Source organism: Vulpes vulpes, chromosome 3, assembly GCF_048418805.1.
Source record: "Vulpes vulpes isolate BD-2025 chromosome 3, VulVul3, whole genome shotgun sequence".
Lineage (NCBI taxonomy): Eukaryota > Metazoa > Chordata > Mammalia > Carnivora > Canidae > Vulpes > Vulpes vulpes.
In genome coordinates, this window is record NC_132782.1 from 2108923 (window position 1) to 2126267 (window position 17345).

At 36.7% G+C, this 17345-nt stretch overlaps 1 protein-coding gene across 2 annotated transcripts in view; it reads left to right on the plus strand.

Annotated features, from left to right (window-relative positions):
• Positions 1–17345, plus strand: part of KCNJ3 (potassium inwardly rectifying channel subfamily J member 3) — a 140249-nt gene that overhangs the window by 6522 nt on the left and 116382 nt on the right. The window contains exon 2 of one of the 2 annotated variants that reach the window (XM_025994244.2): positions 4349–4565. The exons of the other annotated variant lie outside the window; for it this stretch is intronic. Within the exon in view, the coding sequence (XP_025850029.1) occupies positions 4349–4565 (217 nt within the window). The remainder of the gene's footprint in view (positions 1–4348; positions 4566–17345) is intronic. 2 annotated transcript variants of the gene reach the window in all.

A 17345-nucleotide genomic window follows, 5' to 3' on the forward strand; every position in this document is an offset into this window, starting at 1 on the left:
CTTGCCCTCTCTTCTTAGTTTCCTTTCCTGTCTTTTCCTGTCCTTTCCTCTGGCCCTCAGCACCCTTTTCCATTGGACACTTCTGGGAGGTGGTGGGGGTATAGGACAAGGCTTAGAATATGATGGAGGAACATCTCATGAATCAGATGGTAGTAATTAAATGTTCTTTTCAGAATTCCCCTAGCCTCCCTCCGAGCTAGGAAAGAGCACAATGGTTATAATTAGAACGCTGTTATGGGTTAGAGAGATGGGAGAAAGGCTGCGCAGAGATTGATTGTATTGGTGGAGTGTGTTCCTGTTGAATGAATGTGGACAACTGGTTGCAAATCTCACAGGAGGAGGGTGGCCAAGTGAGGATCTGCTGATGCCAGAGCCATTCTGAATGTGCATCCCAGAGGGGTGTGTGTGTGTGTGTGTGTGTGTGTGTGTGTCTTTGGACATGTAGTCCGTAGTCTTTCATCTGTAATATGAAAGCTATTTGTCTATAAAGTCCATGACATTGATAGTCCCTTCCAGGCATCTGTGACTTTTGAATCTTTTTCCACCTTTAGTCAGAATTTGTAATTGATTATCTGGTAGGCCTCTTTTAGACTTTAAGGAAGTTCAGAGTCATTTGATATTAGCTGCTTGTTTGAAATCAGTACATGTGACTCTAAGATGAGGCATAAGTCCCAAGTTTTACACATATACACATTTACATGTCATTAAAATGTATATAAACAAAATACTACTTTTAAATAGCAGTATTTTTATAATGAAGAATAATTTAGAAATTATTGCCACATCCTAAATTCTACAAAACCATTTCAAATATCGATGTTCTACTTCTAATTTTTTACACAGTAACTTTAAATAAACTACGAGCCTTAGATTTCTTTGATTTTTTTCTTATTTCCCAGAAATTGCTATAATGCTATCAACCAGAAAAGCTTTAAAATGGCAGAAAGGTCCTTATTTCTTTCCCCAAATTCCATACAATTGAAAATAAAGATCGTATGGGGATCATTCTCAGGTCCTAGTGTTTTAGGATTGTTTTCTAAATTTTTAAGAATTACCAATTTTCCACGGACTCTTTTGTTTTTGTACCTCCTTCTTACTTTCTTATTCATTCAGTCATTCTATGATCCTAAATGGTTATTTCATCAAATTAAGCCAGCCTTAGTTATCAGATTTTCAGAAATGTTAATAATTTACTAGCATCAATCTAATCTATGGCAATTATTTTGAATTATTATGGATCTTGACCATATCTGTTTATGCATTTTTATCTAGGAAATGGTCATGATTTTTGCATTCCCTAATTCCCTTTGGGATTAGGAGGCTTATGGAGCTAAAGGAGATAGTGTGGACTATCAGCACACTGCTCTGTCAGTGAAGGATTTCTTCTTATGTCATAATTCTTAAGGTGACATAATAAGGAAAGGTTAGCTTGATTTTTGTCTACAGTTTTTTTGCTTGTTATCAAAATTCCTGGATGAAATATGGCAATTGATAGCTGAATAAGAAAACTAGAAACTGACAGTATCAGTGCTATTGCTTTATCACACGCTTGAGATAGAGATCGTACTTTAACTTTGTGACGGCACATATATAGCTCCTTCCTTTCTGTCCTTCCTTTTCATTTACGTGTGTGTGTCACAGTTCCTGGAACAAAAGTTCTCTCGCTCCACTTACACAAGTCGAGAGACTTGAAACTAACGTAGGGTTTCTTTCCGCCCTATGCTCCAGAAGAATCTCGAATCGGAACAGAATTAGAAAAGCCTAGATTAGAATTCCTTGTAAGCCTGTAGTAAAATGTGTATGCTTCTGAAAATGTATTTGGTGAGCATATGTAGGTTTGGGGACCGTTTTAAGTATTGGGCTGAGCACTGATAGATGACCTTGCTCTAGCCAGGAGCTCCGACCTCAAACAATCCCAGTACTCCAAGCACCTGCCACACGAAAACCATACTCTTCACTCCTCGAAATAGAAAAGCTTTGTGTTCACCACAGTGATGAATAGGCTTCCCAGTCTATTACAGGGTCAGAGAAACAAACACAAATCAGGGAGGTGAGCATATTGCTAATTGAAATATTGGTTGGCCTCGCATGAAGGAAGAAGACCCAGAAGACAAAATTGTGGAGCTCCGTAGTGAACGGAACAGATTCATATATGTTTGAGTCTAGATTACCTTTATGTGAATTAACTGCTTTGCTAAAAATGAGACATTTCTTTTTCTAGGTTGGCATTCTCTTGATAGCTTGTTTCTAGGCCACTTCTCTTCATGGCGTGTTGGATGATCAGGAAATATAAAAGTTAACAGATTACAGCCTTTTAGAATGAGGCAGAGGTATAAACAGCAAATGTTTAAAAAAAGGAAGATTAACTTTAGTTTTGATGTGTATATATAAAAATCAGAAAAAAATAGATCTTTTGGGGGGAGAATTATTTTAAAATAAATAGGAAATTGAGTTTTTAAGGAATTATTTTAATGAACATTTAGAAAAAGCAGAGCTTAATTAGTGAAATGACCCAAATTCTGTTCACTAATTATAAATACCAGAATACCACCTTGTGTTTATATAGCACCTGTTTCTTACTAGATGAGAGAACAATGACACCAGGTTTTTGTTTTTATTTGTTTTGGCTTTTATTTTGTAGCATTAATCAATATTTCTTATACAGCTCTCTAGTTGGAGGGATGCCGATCTCATCCATATTTTATCAATTTGAGGATAAGTTAGAGAGATAGGTAACTTCTACTGGCTTTGAAGTGTCTAGCTTCTCCAGCATTGGTTGTTAGAGCTGCTGTTTTTATTTTTGGACCATCAGGTTTTTCCATGGATTTTTTTTTTTCTTGTCACTGATCATTGTTTCTTCCTCCTCCTCCCCCCTCCTTCCTCTCCCCTTCTCCTTCTCTTCCTCTTTTTCTTTTTACTCTTCCTTAGTCAAGTACTCACAAGGCGTAGAAGAAAAATAGTCTCAACATTTTCATTGGGTTTTTTCTGCACAAATAAAGTTCTGGAGGATCACTAATTACAAAGTAGCTTCCCTGCCTGATTCTGCTGTGGAGACCACGGTCTCCCACTAATTTGGTTCAGTTTTGTCAGAAGACAGTTTACTAAACCATATTTCTCAGTGTTTGCAGACTCATTTACTCCACTTAAAATGCCAAGGTATTTCTTGGAACCCTTACCCTACCAGAGAGTAAGGATTTTATCTTTAAAATACCACTTCACTGGACAGACCAGGGTTACAGATTCTGTTTCGTTTGTTACATGAGCTTTGCAGAGTCTGTTAAATATATTGGATCCCTCCAAGCCCCACTGGACCATCAGCAAGCTCCCACTCCGACAGAATTTTCTGTATGCAACTATTTAACCCTTATTTTATCAGTATCATAATTTAAATCAAACAAATATTTGCTTATATATGATCCTTGTAAGGAACAGATGTGGAAAATAAAGTAAGAATGAATAGAAAAGAAAGAAGGTAACTTTCATGGTTTGCTGATTGTTCATAGTCATTTTAAGGTAGTCTTTCAGAGCTTTAGCACGTAAGCAATTTAAGTTTCATAATGATTTATATAGAGACCGAATACCACTACCTTGTGAAAGTTGTAGTAAGCTGCAAGTTTACCCAGTGTAGATTTTTAATTGCATTTCTATTAAAAAACTTGAGTTTAGCACAATTTTTACACTATTTTAAAATTCATAAAATAAATAGCTAAACGACTTTAATGCGGTTTATTATTAGAGTTTGAAAGCCATCAGCTAACAGCATATGCCTTTCTTTGCATCAGGTGAGCTGTTGTGTACATAACATAACATGATAGCATCTTCACGTTTATACTAAAGTCTATATCTGTTACCTTTCAAAAGTCCTAGAAAAATCATTGGTTTGCTTTGTAACGACGCAATAAATCTTTTCTGAAATTATGATCGACCTTTTTCAGCTCTAACAAACTCCCTAAGAATTGCCTACTTATTATTTGCTTTGTGAGGAAAACAAATCTGGCACGCAGTGAGCTATCCTGAAGTGATTTATGTCAAGCGGTAGCACATGTACACTCAGTTCCACAGTTTGTGCTAACAGCCATTGTTGGACCAGGCATTTCTCCAAAGCTCATGAGTTAGGGAAGGATAATTATAGTAAGCCGTATATTATAAATAATGCATGTATGTTCCCCATGAGCTATGTGGGATTTCGGCCCGTTTGCTAGAACATAGCTGCATAATGATTTGTTTGGATTTTGTTGCAGATGATTGATAGTGCAGAATGTTGGCAATGATGTAAATTACTGTTGGGCTGCCTTGAAAATTTCAGTACAAGTGGTGATTTCTTCTCTTTTTCTGTGTGCTTGTCTAGTCTCGGCAGACACCTGAGGGTGAGTTCCTTCCCCTTGACCAGCTTGAACTGGATGTAGGTTTTAGTACAGGGGCAGATCAACTTTTTCTTGTTTCCCCCCTCACAATTTGCCACGTGATCGATGCCAAAAGCCCCTTTTATGACCTATCCCAGCGAAGCATGCAAACTGAACAGTTCGAGATTGTCGTCATCCTAGAAGGCATTGTGGAAACAACTGGTGAGTAAAACCATAGCTATGTCATCAAGTTTCTTTATTCTATAATAGCATTATGTTACATGCACAGTATCTGTCATGAATTGGTCGAAATGTCTCAGTTCATAATAATGAAAGTAATGACTTCTCTCTTATTGCTTTGTGACATTAAGTTGACACCACTTTGAAAATGAAGATTACTGTTGTGATGATTGCATATATAATGTTAACTCAGGAATACGGCAAAAAAAAAAAAAAAAAAAAAAAAAAAAAAAAGAAACTGAGATGACTCCTAGAAGTGATTATGATATTCTAGTTTAATTGCAAACTTGGATTTCCTATAATCATAATTTTTCTTTAAAGATTTAAGGTTAAAATAAGTTCAGGGTAATTAGTGAGCTGCCTAAACTCAGGATGCATATTCTTGCCTTGGGGATGGTGATTTGGGGTGTCATTGGTAAAGCTTTGATATGCTGCTATGGGCAACCTCAGTGGAAAATCCCCTGTGTGTGTCTGTGCTAAAGCAGCATTTTAATTTCAAAGTGGGTCAGTAGATTTCCTCAGCTGAACCTTGACCAAAAAATTTTTCAAAAGAGATTTTTCTTCTTTTCCTGCTTTGGTATAGCTATGTGCTGTATGTTATTCCTTAAGATGCACTATAACATTGGTGTGTTCCAAACATTCACAATTTGCTAACGCTGTGGGGAGAGCAAGGTTGCAAAGGAAAGAAACAATAAATCAGAGTATATTATTTGGAGTCTGAGTATTGCCCATTTGGTTAGGAACCTGCTAGATCATTGAGACTGATGTAGTATCAGTACATCTATACTCTCGTGCACATGCGTGCGCGCACACACACATATAACAAATGCATGTATACATATATATGTGTGTCTTGCATTTTGTGCAAGTAAAGGAAAGATATTTTAGTTCTCATTTTTTTTCTATCAATATCGTTTCAATCCTAAAATGCTAATTATTATGTATAAACTATAGCAATTTTGAAAGTAACATTGGCGGTAACATGGATGTGTTCAAACTTTATATGAAGGTGGGAGATATTACATAATGAAAAATCTAAAAATAAATAAATAGATAGAAAAATCTCCCACCATGGTATAGAGTTTTGTCCCAGGAGTAGGAGACGGTAAGCCCTTGTAATCTTTGTACATCTATCACATACCACTGTTTCAGTTTTGGGCAAGATGCTTAATCTCTATAAGCTTCTTTTCCTTCTCTGTAAAGTAAGAATGATATAATAACTACCTCAAAGCTGCTTGTTGTATCATTTTTTCATTAGTGCTTCAGTTTAAAAATTAAGATTTTTAAGGATAGTGACTAAAGATTTAAAGCATCAACCTATATCTGGAATTTGATTTCTGTGGACTACTTTATGGTTAAAATATTATTTCCAATTATTTTTTTGACTTAAAATTGACATGATGTCATAGCATATTTCTAATATAACATCTATTAATAATGAAACCAATTACAAGAGCTTTTAGTTCAATAAGTCTTTATACTTCAACTTAAATTTTTATTCATGTTGTTTATTGACTTAATATGTTGTTAGGGCTTACATAGGAGATGTTGCAATTTTTATTGATTTATTTCTTATTGCATATGGTTTTGTCTTTGACACAGCTGTTTACTAATTACTTATTGTTATTCTGAACACTAACATCAGTGAGGTTTCTGTTTCACTTGACAGTTTTCAAAATTTTTCACTAGGGCAGTCAGTCAATTGATTGATCTCATGTATCATCCATCCATTCATCCATTCATTTTTCCTATTTATCCCTAGTTTGTGTTACTTAAGAATGAGAAAGTTTTTCTATAAAATCATAGTGCAATTAAGAAAAAAATTAGGAAATTTAACTATGATGGAATACTACCATTTAGCTCACAATGTTCAAATTTCATCTGTTGTCCTAGTAGTTTCCATCATAGCCACCCTCCACCGCCACCCCCACCAGCCCTATTCAACATCAGTTGAAGGATTATGCCCTTCACTTGTTTACTTGTTTTTTATTTATTTATTTTTATTCCGTCTCTAGACAGAATAGTCTTCAACCTTACTTTGTGTTCTTGACCTTGATGCACTTGAGGAGTGTATAGGACAGGTATTGTGTAGAAAGTCTTTCAATTTGGATTTGTCTGAAGTTTCCTTATTCATTAACTGTTTGATTTTTGGCTTCTACATGGGCATCTTAAGAGAATACTGAAGAGAGTTGTTTTGAAAATATACCTGTGTAATGGACTTAGCTGATACATCTTTATCAGATGCCAGAGGATTTGGGTTCATAAATACTGTCTTACATAGGGTCATTCAGAGTTTTGTATATAGAATTGTTCATTAAGACTCCAGATTTTAACATTTCCTACTCCCTATTTTTTTTTCTTTTTGGTAACCATGAACCAGCAGAAAATACTTTCCATAGAAAGTATGAAAACTTGACTGGAGCCTGAATTTCTTATTTTGAGATTGCTGTTTATGGAGAAGAGATTAAAATCACCTTCTTCTTAACCTCTTAATTAAGCCTGTTGCTAGATCTAATATAGAAAGACAAACAGCAGAGACATTACTCATAATTTACAGAATTATTTTCAGGGAAACTTATATGACATTTTATCTGCATATGTGCCCTAACTAATTAAATCCCACACTGTTCAAATTCTGTAAAATCTGTCTATATTTCCAGACCTCTCTGAGCCTGGCAAAAATAACAGAGACATTGTTATGTCCATTTGATCATTTATATCTTTACTGAGATATATTTAGGCTCATCTTCAGGGATGTTTCCTCCTTTATCCTTGCATTCACAACCCAGTTTTTTTTTTCTTATAATATTCATTGCTTATGATAAGACAGGTGTGATATTTTGGGATGTTTTGAAAAAGCAGTAATGCCATTTTTACTTCTTGGTTTTTTGGTACGCAGTTTTGTGAGTAAACATGTACACAGTGTAACTTTCCATTGTGTTTAACATTAAAATACTAAGTTGTTTTCATTCAGTCAGTCATTAAACAAATAATTGAATGTATGCTGTGTGCTTGGTAGTTCTTTGGAATGTCGATGGTGTGGTGGTGACCAAGGCAGCCAGAGTCCCTTCCTCATGGAGGCCATATTCTAAGCGGAGAAGGCACATGGCAAAACAAGAAAAATAAATAAGCAAGGTGTTATCAGATAAAACGTGTCAGTAATAAAACCCACTACAAGACCAGTTGATGAAATAAAGAGAGTATCTCGGAGCTCTGTGGGCTGACAGAGGAGTTCTCTCTGAGGTGCCACACTCAGCAGGGACCTGACTGTCAAGAAGGCCCTCCTGGGCCTGTCTGGGCGAACAGCATGGTGGGCAAGGGTCCTAAATTGGGAGTCTGCTTGATTTGTTCCAGAAACTAAAAGAAGGCAGAGGTGGTTGGAGCAGAGCAAACAATGTGGAGAGCTGAGTGAAAGGTCAGAGAGGTGAACGGGCCGTCTCTGCCTGTCATGTACCAATGGGAAGTGTTGGAATTTGATTAGAAAGCAAAGCCTGTATTTTTATGGTAAAAATCTCAAATTATCTATAACAAACAAAATATACTTTTTTCCCCTAGTGGGTTGCCTTGTGGTTTATTTTAAAACAAATGGCCCTACTGTCTTAGAAATGCATAAAACCTTAGACAGTTACCACTTCTTTTTGTATTTGTGGTCATATCCATCCCCCCTTCCCCAACACACACACACACACACACACACACACACACACACACACACACACAGGAGTTGCTTACGAATCTTCTGGTCTCTTTTAGTTTTTGCTTCTTCCTACTCCTGTAGTCTCAGCAGGAGTGATGGTGGTGGTGGTGGTGAGACATGAGAAGCTTTCTAATTTCCTTGAAAGTTTTAGCTTTCAGCTCAGAGCTCAGCAATCATTACTTTCCCTACTTCCTTGGAAATACTCCTCAGTGATTAGACCCAGGTATTGTTGCCTTCCTTGCTTCAGATGATTTTGGGTTTTCACTCCCAACAGGGAGCCCAAGATTTGCCTCTTCGTTAATAACCTTTGCTTCTTTACTGGTCCGGCAAACTCCTAAACCCGTGTTACCTCTGACTCTTGCTCCCTTTGCTTCTTTTCCCAGGAGAGAGCGCGCTGCTAGAGGCAAACAGCATTGCAGATTTGGCTCATTAGAACTGGATGCTTTCAAACTTCAATCTGCTCTCTGCTGCTATTTGGCAGTCTTTTTAATTGTCTTTCTGTACTCCCAGGCTCTCTCCCCGTGGGATCTATTTTAGACCTTTTCTCTCTTTCCATGTCCCCAGTCCCAGCTGTCCTATCCTTTCCTTGGCATATCATCTCCACCTATTCTATCAAAAAGAATGTGACACTTCAATTTTTATACATTTTTTTACTCTCCTTATCTTTTTCTCATAATTATCTTCTCTTTCTGGGTGTCTATGGGGGAAAGTGTCCTTATTCTTCTCCAAAACCATCTCCTTTACAGCTAGTTCTGTTTCCTACCACCCGTGACTCAAGCTCCTATACTTAACACACCTGATGCCTAAAATCCCGTTGACTGTATTTGCTCTCAGACATTTCGAGGTCTTTGAAAAAATACAAAACCCATTATCTGCCCCTTCATACTCAGGGTTCTCCCCCGAATTCGGAGACTTCTACTTTCCGTTTGTTCCTTATGTCCTGCATCACTGCCTCCTCCTCTTTCTTGTAAATGTAAAGCCCTGTCTTGCCTTCTTTCTTTTCAAATCTAGACACTCACCTTTTATTGCTCTTTTTCTAAAAAACAGATTCATAGAATACAGGTCCACCGTTCCTCTTCTCTTCAGCTAGGAAGCCTCTCACCAGCTTCGCTCTTGTGCGTGGGGTTAATTTCCGGACACTGCCCTTACCTGGGTGCCACCACTTGAACTCAGTCAGCTGGTCCAGATACCAAGCCATCATCTTACATTCAAATTATATCCTCATTTGGAAGGTGTGTAGCTATTAGTGTTTGCAGTTTTACCTCAGACTCTTCACCTTTTCCCCTTTTTACATCCAGTGTTCATTCCACAAATTCCTGTTGAAGAACTATTATAGGCTGAGCACTATTTTGATCCTAGGGGACATGTTCCAATTAAACAAAATTCTGGCCCTTATGGGGACGTTTATTCTTATGTAGGAAACAGAAAACAAAATGAAGGGTTTCATCTGAAATGATGAAAGTGATCAGTGCTGTGGGAAAAATAAAGCAAGGCAAGAGGGATTGGGAGCATAGGGAAATCAGGGTGGGCTGCAGTGAGATGGTGACAGCTGAGACCAGACACCGTAATATAAGTGGAGCTGAACGGAGGGGCGTTCCAGGTATGGGGATTAGTAAAGCCTCCAAGGGGAAGGTACTTGGTTGCCCCCTCTCTCTTACTGATGTCTTTCAATTCTTCTTTAAGCCCATCTAATAATACTTCTACCTCACAGTAGCTGTCTAAGGAGTGGATTCAGGATCTCTTCTTACATGCAGGTTACACGCTATTATTGCCCAGTAAATTTGCTTGCAACATGACTTCCATGATATATCTGTGCTCAAAAATCCCTAACGACTGCTGTATCAAAATGCACATATTTCTTCCTGAGAAAATTAGGCTGCTCTTCTTTGCTGTAATGTCCATACACTGATGCTCACCCTGACTCCCATGTCTGCAATAATACCATTTTCACTGCCATATTTATTGTCTTGCTTGTATGTGTTTTTTCTTTAGTCTATATTTTCTTTAATAATTCTCTTTAAGAAGCTGTATTTACTATGAAAGGGCCATTAAATACATGCTCATTATAGAACAAATAAAAACACAAATATGCAAAATATAAACTACTCTTGATTTCAACCACTATGCTCTTACCATATTGGTCATTAACCTTTTGGGTGTCTGCATTCAGATAAACTGTTAGTTTGCTACATGCACTGTTTTATAACTTTATTGTATAACATCAGCACCTTTCACATCAAATTATAATACTATACCATTAGTTTTAATGCCTTTATCGTATGCTAATTTATGGTGTCTCATAGTCTGGGATTTTTAGGCATTTCCTTTTAATAATGTAAATATTTTGTAGTCCGTAGTTTTAATTTATTTACCATCAACTTTCTATAAATTCCTAGAGATGGAATTCTTGGAGAAAGAGGCATATAAATCTGTTAGTTTTTAATGCGTATGTTAAGATTGCTCTACAGAAAGTTGGTAACAAGTTACAACTGTATATGAAGGCACCCATTTCCTCATAACCTTGCCAACAATGGATATTATATTTTTTTTGCCAATCTGACATTATTCTTTTTGATTACTAGTGAGATTGAAATTATTGTACCTATGGGCTATCAGTTTTATTTCATGAATTCTCCGTTAATATCGCTCGTTTGTCTGCATTTCTTTTTATGTAGAAGTTGCTGGCATAACTAACACATTATTATGAACATCCATGTCCCCAGTATACAGTAGCCTGTCTACTACTATAAAAAATTCTGGGCGGATCCCTTGGTGGCTCCTCACTTTAGCGCCTGCCTTTGGCCCAGGGCGTGATCCTAGAGTCCCGGGATCGTGTCTCGCATGGGGCTCCCTGCATGGAGCCTGCTTGTGTCTCTGCCGCGACCCCCCCATGCCCTGCCCTCGTCTCTCCTGAATACATAAATACAATCTTTAAATAAATAAACAAAATCTTTAAAAAAAATTCTCTTTATGTGCGTGTGTGTGTGTGTGTATATATATATATAGAGTTTTTCACAGTTATCACTTATGTGCTTTAATATATCCCCAGATAAACTGTAAGCTTTTAAGACTGATAGAAGACTTTTTTAAATAGATATTTTTATGTGGTATTTCATAGGTTCCAGGAAACACTTCTGATCTGTTTGTTATTTTTAACTGATTTTAATAGAGCTCCTCTCTTTTTAAAAGCTGCTTTCGAAGTCCCAAAAGGAAATCAGTTAATACATATTTGTTGATTATCTATATTAAGTGTACTACAGAAATGATTAATGAAGAAGCTCATATCCACAGGGAGAAAGAAGTTGAGTGACATTGAGTATTAACAAATGTGCTCAAACAGAGTGTGTGAAGCATGTATGTAGGGGACTAGAACAGTGACCACTGATGGATTTGTTCCTAAAAAGGTCTGAGAAGGCCCTCTCTAGAGGATGTGGCATGAGTTGAGACAGGAAGGGGAAGCAGAAGGTCATCAGGAGGGTAAAGAGAGCCGGGCATTCTGGCCAGAGGGACAGGAAGTGACACTTCATTTTGTTGAGTCAAGTAATTTGGTATGGTAAGGGTATAGAACAGGTGGAGGGGAACTGGCTGGAGATGAGCCTATCAGTGAGTCATAGTTTGGACCTAATTCTGCAGGCACTGAATCCCTTGAAAGATTTTAAGCAGTAAAATACCATGATTATATTTGCATGATTGAAAGGTCCCTCTGGTTGCAGGTGGAGGATGGATTGAATGGAACTGAGAACGGAGACAGACGAGTTATTAGGCTGCTACAGTAGGCCAGACCAGAGGTAATTGGGTCCTGTGTGAGATTGTCTGGCTCAGGCAACTATGTGACTGTTGAAACTAATGAAAAAGGCCTCTGGTTCCAAAGCTGTTAGTTGTGATTAAACAGCAATGGGAACAAGGGCCCCAGGATCCTTCCCACTGAAGTTGTGCAGGCTACTTAGAAGCTGAGGCACCCAAAGAAACAAAATGATAGACATAGAAAAAGAAAAACAGCACAAATAAGACATTGACTCTTCTCTTCACTAGTGAAAAACAGTTTGAAATTTTCTAATGAGTAAGTCACAGAGCAGAAGTTCAACACTGAGTAATTGAGATGTGCCTCAGTTTCCCTTACACTAACTTTATTAATTGTAATTAATCTTATACTATTTAACTTTATTAATTGTAATTAATCATTACTCCTAAATGATTCATCAGAAAATAGTAGTCAAGAACCTCTCTAGTCATAACTGTAAATGAGGCAGCTCTCTTCTGACCATTGGAAATTTTATTAATCCTTCTTCATTGCAGATTCTAAATTGTTAGCATTGAGCTCATAACTCTTGTAGCCAGGACCTAAATCACAGGCGACCTGTCTAACTCTTTGATTTTCTTGTTCCTGCCCAGATTGCTTTTACCTTTGAAAGTAATTTTTTTGTGTTCCAGAAGACTTTCTACCTTATCAGCTAAAAGTCCATGACATTTGGATCTGTATATATTGGAAATATCAAAGGACATTTTTCTTAGTAACTTCTATGATTACATATTTGTTAAGTACTTATTGTTTCTTTTTTCTTTAAAAGGTTTTATTTATTTATTCATGAGAGACAGAGATAGAGATAAAGAGAGAGAGAGAGCGAGAGAGAGGCAGAGACACAGGCAGAGGGAGAAGCAGGCTCCATGCAGGGATCCCAATAGGACTCGATCCCAGATCCCGGGATCACGCCCTGATCCGAAGGCAGGAGCTCAACTGCTGAGCCACCCAGGCGTCCCAGTACTTATTGTTTCTTAATTGTGACTTTTTTTTTTTCCTTTTTTTAGAGACTCCTTTTCAATATTTTGTTCTATCAAAATAAAACTCAGATCTTAGGGTGCCATGATTTCTTTTTTAATTTAAGGCCTCAATTTTTATGAGCAATTCCTAAGTAAAATCCTACTTAATCAGAATTTTCTTTTGATAGACCACTATAGGGATTTTTAATGTACTTTATGAATTTCATGCCTAAATATTGAAGTATGAGTAGAGTGGCCAATTAGGATGGCTAAAAGCTTTCTGAGGCTTGGGGCTTTCAGTGCTAAAATCAGGAGTCCTGGACAAAACGGGATGTTTGGTCATCCTGCTTAGTAGTCAGGAATGTTTAGCTAAGCCTTCCTAAATGCCTGCTTTAATTCAATTGAGAAATTTACTTTATTAGTAGTGCACTGGGTCTCTTCAGACTCATGATTGAATCATTCCACCATTTTCCTTACTTCACCTTTGTCAGCACTGGAGTCCCCAAAAACTTAAAAAGACTATTTTCACATATGTTATTTTCTTGATTATTTTCACTGCATATTTTATAGGATATTTAATTAGTAGAATTCTAGCATCTTAGGATAGAAGTTTCTCATTTGCCATGCAGGAGGTTGGTCTGGGTCAGTTAGTTACAGTGGGTGAGGTGGATTGGGGAAGGTAAGACCAAATTTGTCACAATCTGACCTATGGCTTATATGAATAAAATAAGCCAGGAAACTTTATCTATAACTAATTGTTAAATACATGCATGAGGTAATTGTAATTGGGTAAAGCAATTCTGGGATAAGATGTGACATAGTCCAAAGACCAGTAACTTCACAGTTTAGACGTTAACTAACACATTCTAAGATATTTTTCAGTGTGAAGTTTGGGGACTACGTGTGTTGAAATTCCATGGTATAGTTCTTAAAATATGGACATCTGGGTTTTTACCTAGATTTACAGTGTTAAAATGTTTGGTGTTTGTGGCTCAGGAAATTTGCATTTTTAATAAGCACTGGGTGATTCTTATTAAGAATATTACAGTTTGAGAATGCCTCAATCCTGCAACTAGGAAAGCCATGTATATCTATTGAATTAACTACTCAACTGCAACATCTTGGCCTGATCTATCACACTGATATGTTGTAAAAATGAAAGAGAACATAGCTCTTGAAATTTCTGAAATCTTCAGAGATGAAGCTCTGTGTCAGTTCATACTGTGCTGATCAATGTAGCTAAATGCAAATTAATATGGATAGAAAAACAGTGAAAATCATGAGTATGAATTAAAATGCATTGCTGTTCATCATCATAAGCAAGAACAAAATGTGATAGTTATTGTAGAACATTGTGTGAAAATGTAATATAAATGCCAAGTAAGGATGTTAGTGCCACTCACTGATGGAGAGAATTCTGATCACTGAAACTGCAACTCATACATTAGACCAGAACACTGTCTATGGTTATTTATTGTTTCATAGGAGACTATCATTATGCTTACTGTAAAGTTAAAAAGAATAATTTCACAAATTTTTACTCTGACTAACACTGGCTCTTAGTCATTAAAGCTAAGCTATTTGAGAGTTTTCTGGGATAAATTTTGTAGAGACTACAGAGATTAGATAAAAATGTAAATCTGTTTTTTAATAAAAAGTGATATAGTAAGTGAGTAAGATTTGAGACTCAGATAGACTGAGTTTATTTTGACAGATCAGGATCGTAGGCCCAACTTGACATTGCTGCGTTTTGATTAGTTACTCCTTTGTGATTCCTATGCTTGGGCCATGTCTGAAAAAGAGCTAAGGTCATTGGCCCATTCAGCTCAGGAGAGCTTAGAATTGATGTTCAAGTAGAAAGTCGTTGCTGCTCTTCAACATAAATGTTGAATGGGATTATAAATAATATAAAGTTATTGTATAAACTATGGTATTTTAATATTTATTAATGATGGTAACAGAGTGCCATCACAAAATTGAGAAGGGCCTGTCATGGGGCAGAGGAGAAAGGAGGAAGATAATGTTTTTGTTTTTCAAGGAAGACTTACCCTTGGAGAATGACCTTAATTGTGTTGATTATGTATGGGGTGTACTTGCTGAACCTCCTGTGCCAAAAATATACTCATAAGCCTGCGAATAGCTCAGATCCATTCCTGCTGCCTAGTTCAGAGAAGTGACGTGTAGGCCATTTTAGAGAGATAATTAGATCTTAAAGGCTTTTGGAGAAAGAGCATCTTAGTCTCCCTTAAATTACTGTCAAACAATTTTTTGTATGTCTCTAAATTAATTTTTAATATAATTTAAGCCCTTTATTTTATTTTAATTTTATTTTTATTTTAGACTTCTTGTCATTTAAGATGGAAAATGTCCTGCCATTAGTTTTTAGAGCCATCATAGTCACATGCAGTACCAACTCTGTGCTACACCTCAACATTATTTATTTTTTATTTATTTATTATTTTTTTAAAGATTTTATTTATTTATTCATGAGGGATACAGAGAGAAAGGGAGAGGCAGAGACAGGCAGAGGGAGAAGCAGGCTCCATGCAGGGAGCCCGACGCGGGACTCAATCCCGGGTCTCTAGGATCAGGCCCTGGGCTGAGCCACCCGGGCTGCCCCACCTCAACATTTAGAAATAGGTGTAATTTGGTTTCTCGGAAGGACAACTTTCTTCTAAATACATATAATATGAGGGGCTAAGTTTGGAAAAGGAGGAGTGCATGGCCCTTTGATGACTAGAGAAGGTTTGGACCTTATGAACTGAATGTCTGTGTATGAGCTCTCAACAATTTTTTTTTTTTTTTTTAGTACTTTCTCTGTGCTGAGGGTTTACTTTCTGACTCATGCTCCTGAGTCAGCAGTTCCCCAGAAATGGCTCCAATCCTTCCATATTTGGCAGCACTACTTAGAGAATGTAGAAAGAAAATGATGTAGCCTCTTTGTATATGTGTATTTATTCAGATTAGCATTATCGGTTCCAAAAATGTCTTAACATGTGTTATCTGTTTCTTCCTGGTTTTGCTTTGCTCTACATTTCTCCCAGTGGCCTTTTTTCAAATATGCTTCATTACTCTCCGTTTTCATTTTTATACACGAAATGCCAGGCTTTCTTATATGTATAAGGCTTATTCTCTTCACGTAGCTAAGATTTTAGTATGTTATAGCCTGTAAATTGTGGACTGGTAATGCTTCACAATAGTCCTTTATTATAAGGTTTAGATGTCTTAAGTTTTTTAGGCTAACTCGCTAGAACTAGGGAAAAAGTTTGATTCAGAACTTTTTATGTCCATTCTGTGCAGCATACTGATGGTCTTTTGTTTTTAATTCAGTTATTGAATATTGCTTAAATTCAGTCTAGCCGAGCTGAATTTTGCTCTTTAAATGTGTCTAAAATGTGCCAAGGGAAGGTTCCTAACCTTTATAGAGTTCCCTCCTATGTTCCTAGTTCTACGGACCAGTAGTACAGATACCAGTTAAAATATCATTTCTTATTTGAATTGGTCATTTAATTATATATGCCTGATATGATGTCTTCCCTGGTTTGGATATGCTTAGTAAAATCTAATATGCTACTTTTAGCTTTGAAGAAGCAATATTTCTTCCTTTACACAGGAAATCATAGTATCATCAGAACCAGAAAAAGTTGAGAGGAAGAAGAAAAGAGACACATTCATGGTTTTTGAAACAACTGTCTTATAATTGTAGAATTGGAATTATAGAATTATAAAGATAAAATGCTTCTTAGTGATAATCTAGTTAAAACTTTCCATTTTAGGGAAATGGAAAGCATGATTCAGTGAGGTAAAACAACTTGCTTATCTTGTCAGAAGCAGTTGGTGGAACAGTCTGGAATATGCTTTTGCGCTTTGCCTCTTATTCTGGCATTCTCATTACTAACAATGATTCAGTTATTTAAATGTATTTCTGGCTTCCCTAATTTAACATAATTTATGATTATGGAGACTATAATTTGTTAAGACATGTCAAGGATTTTCTATTACTAGGATTAAGGTTTTAGATCAGATCAGCTACTTGCCTAGCTGAGCAGAGGGGAAGGGTAGTTAGGAGACTTATGCCTTATAAATCGGTCTGGTTTTGAATGGCATTTCCAAGTCCTTTTTTACAAATACAATAAGGAAAAGTGAAAACTTCCTATGTTTTAGGTTCTGAATGAGATTCATATGGCTAAAGACAGAATGTATATGGGGTAATGGGAAAAAGTTTCAGATGACGGTACTAGAAAAGCAAAGGCTGAAAAATGTAGTACTTTTAAGTTATATATGTGTTAGTACTTTTTTGCTATGAG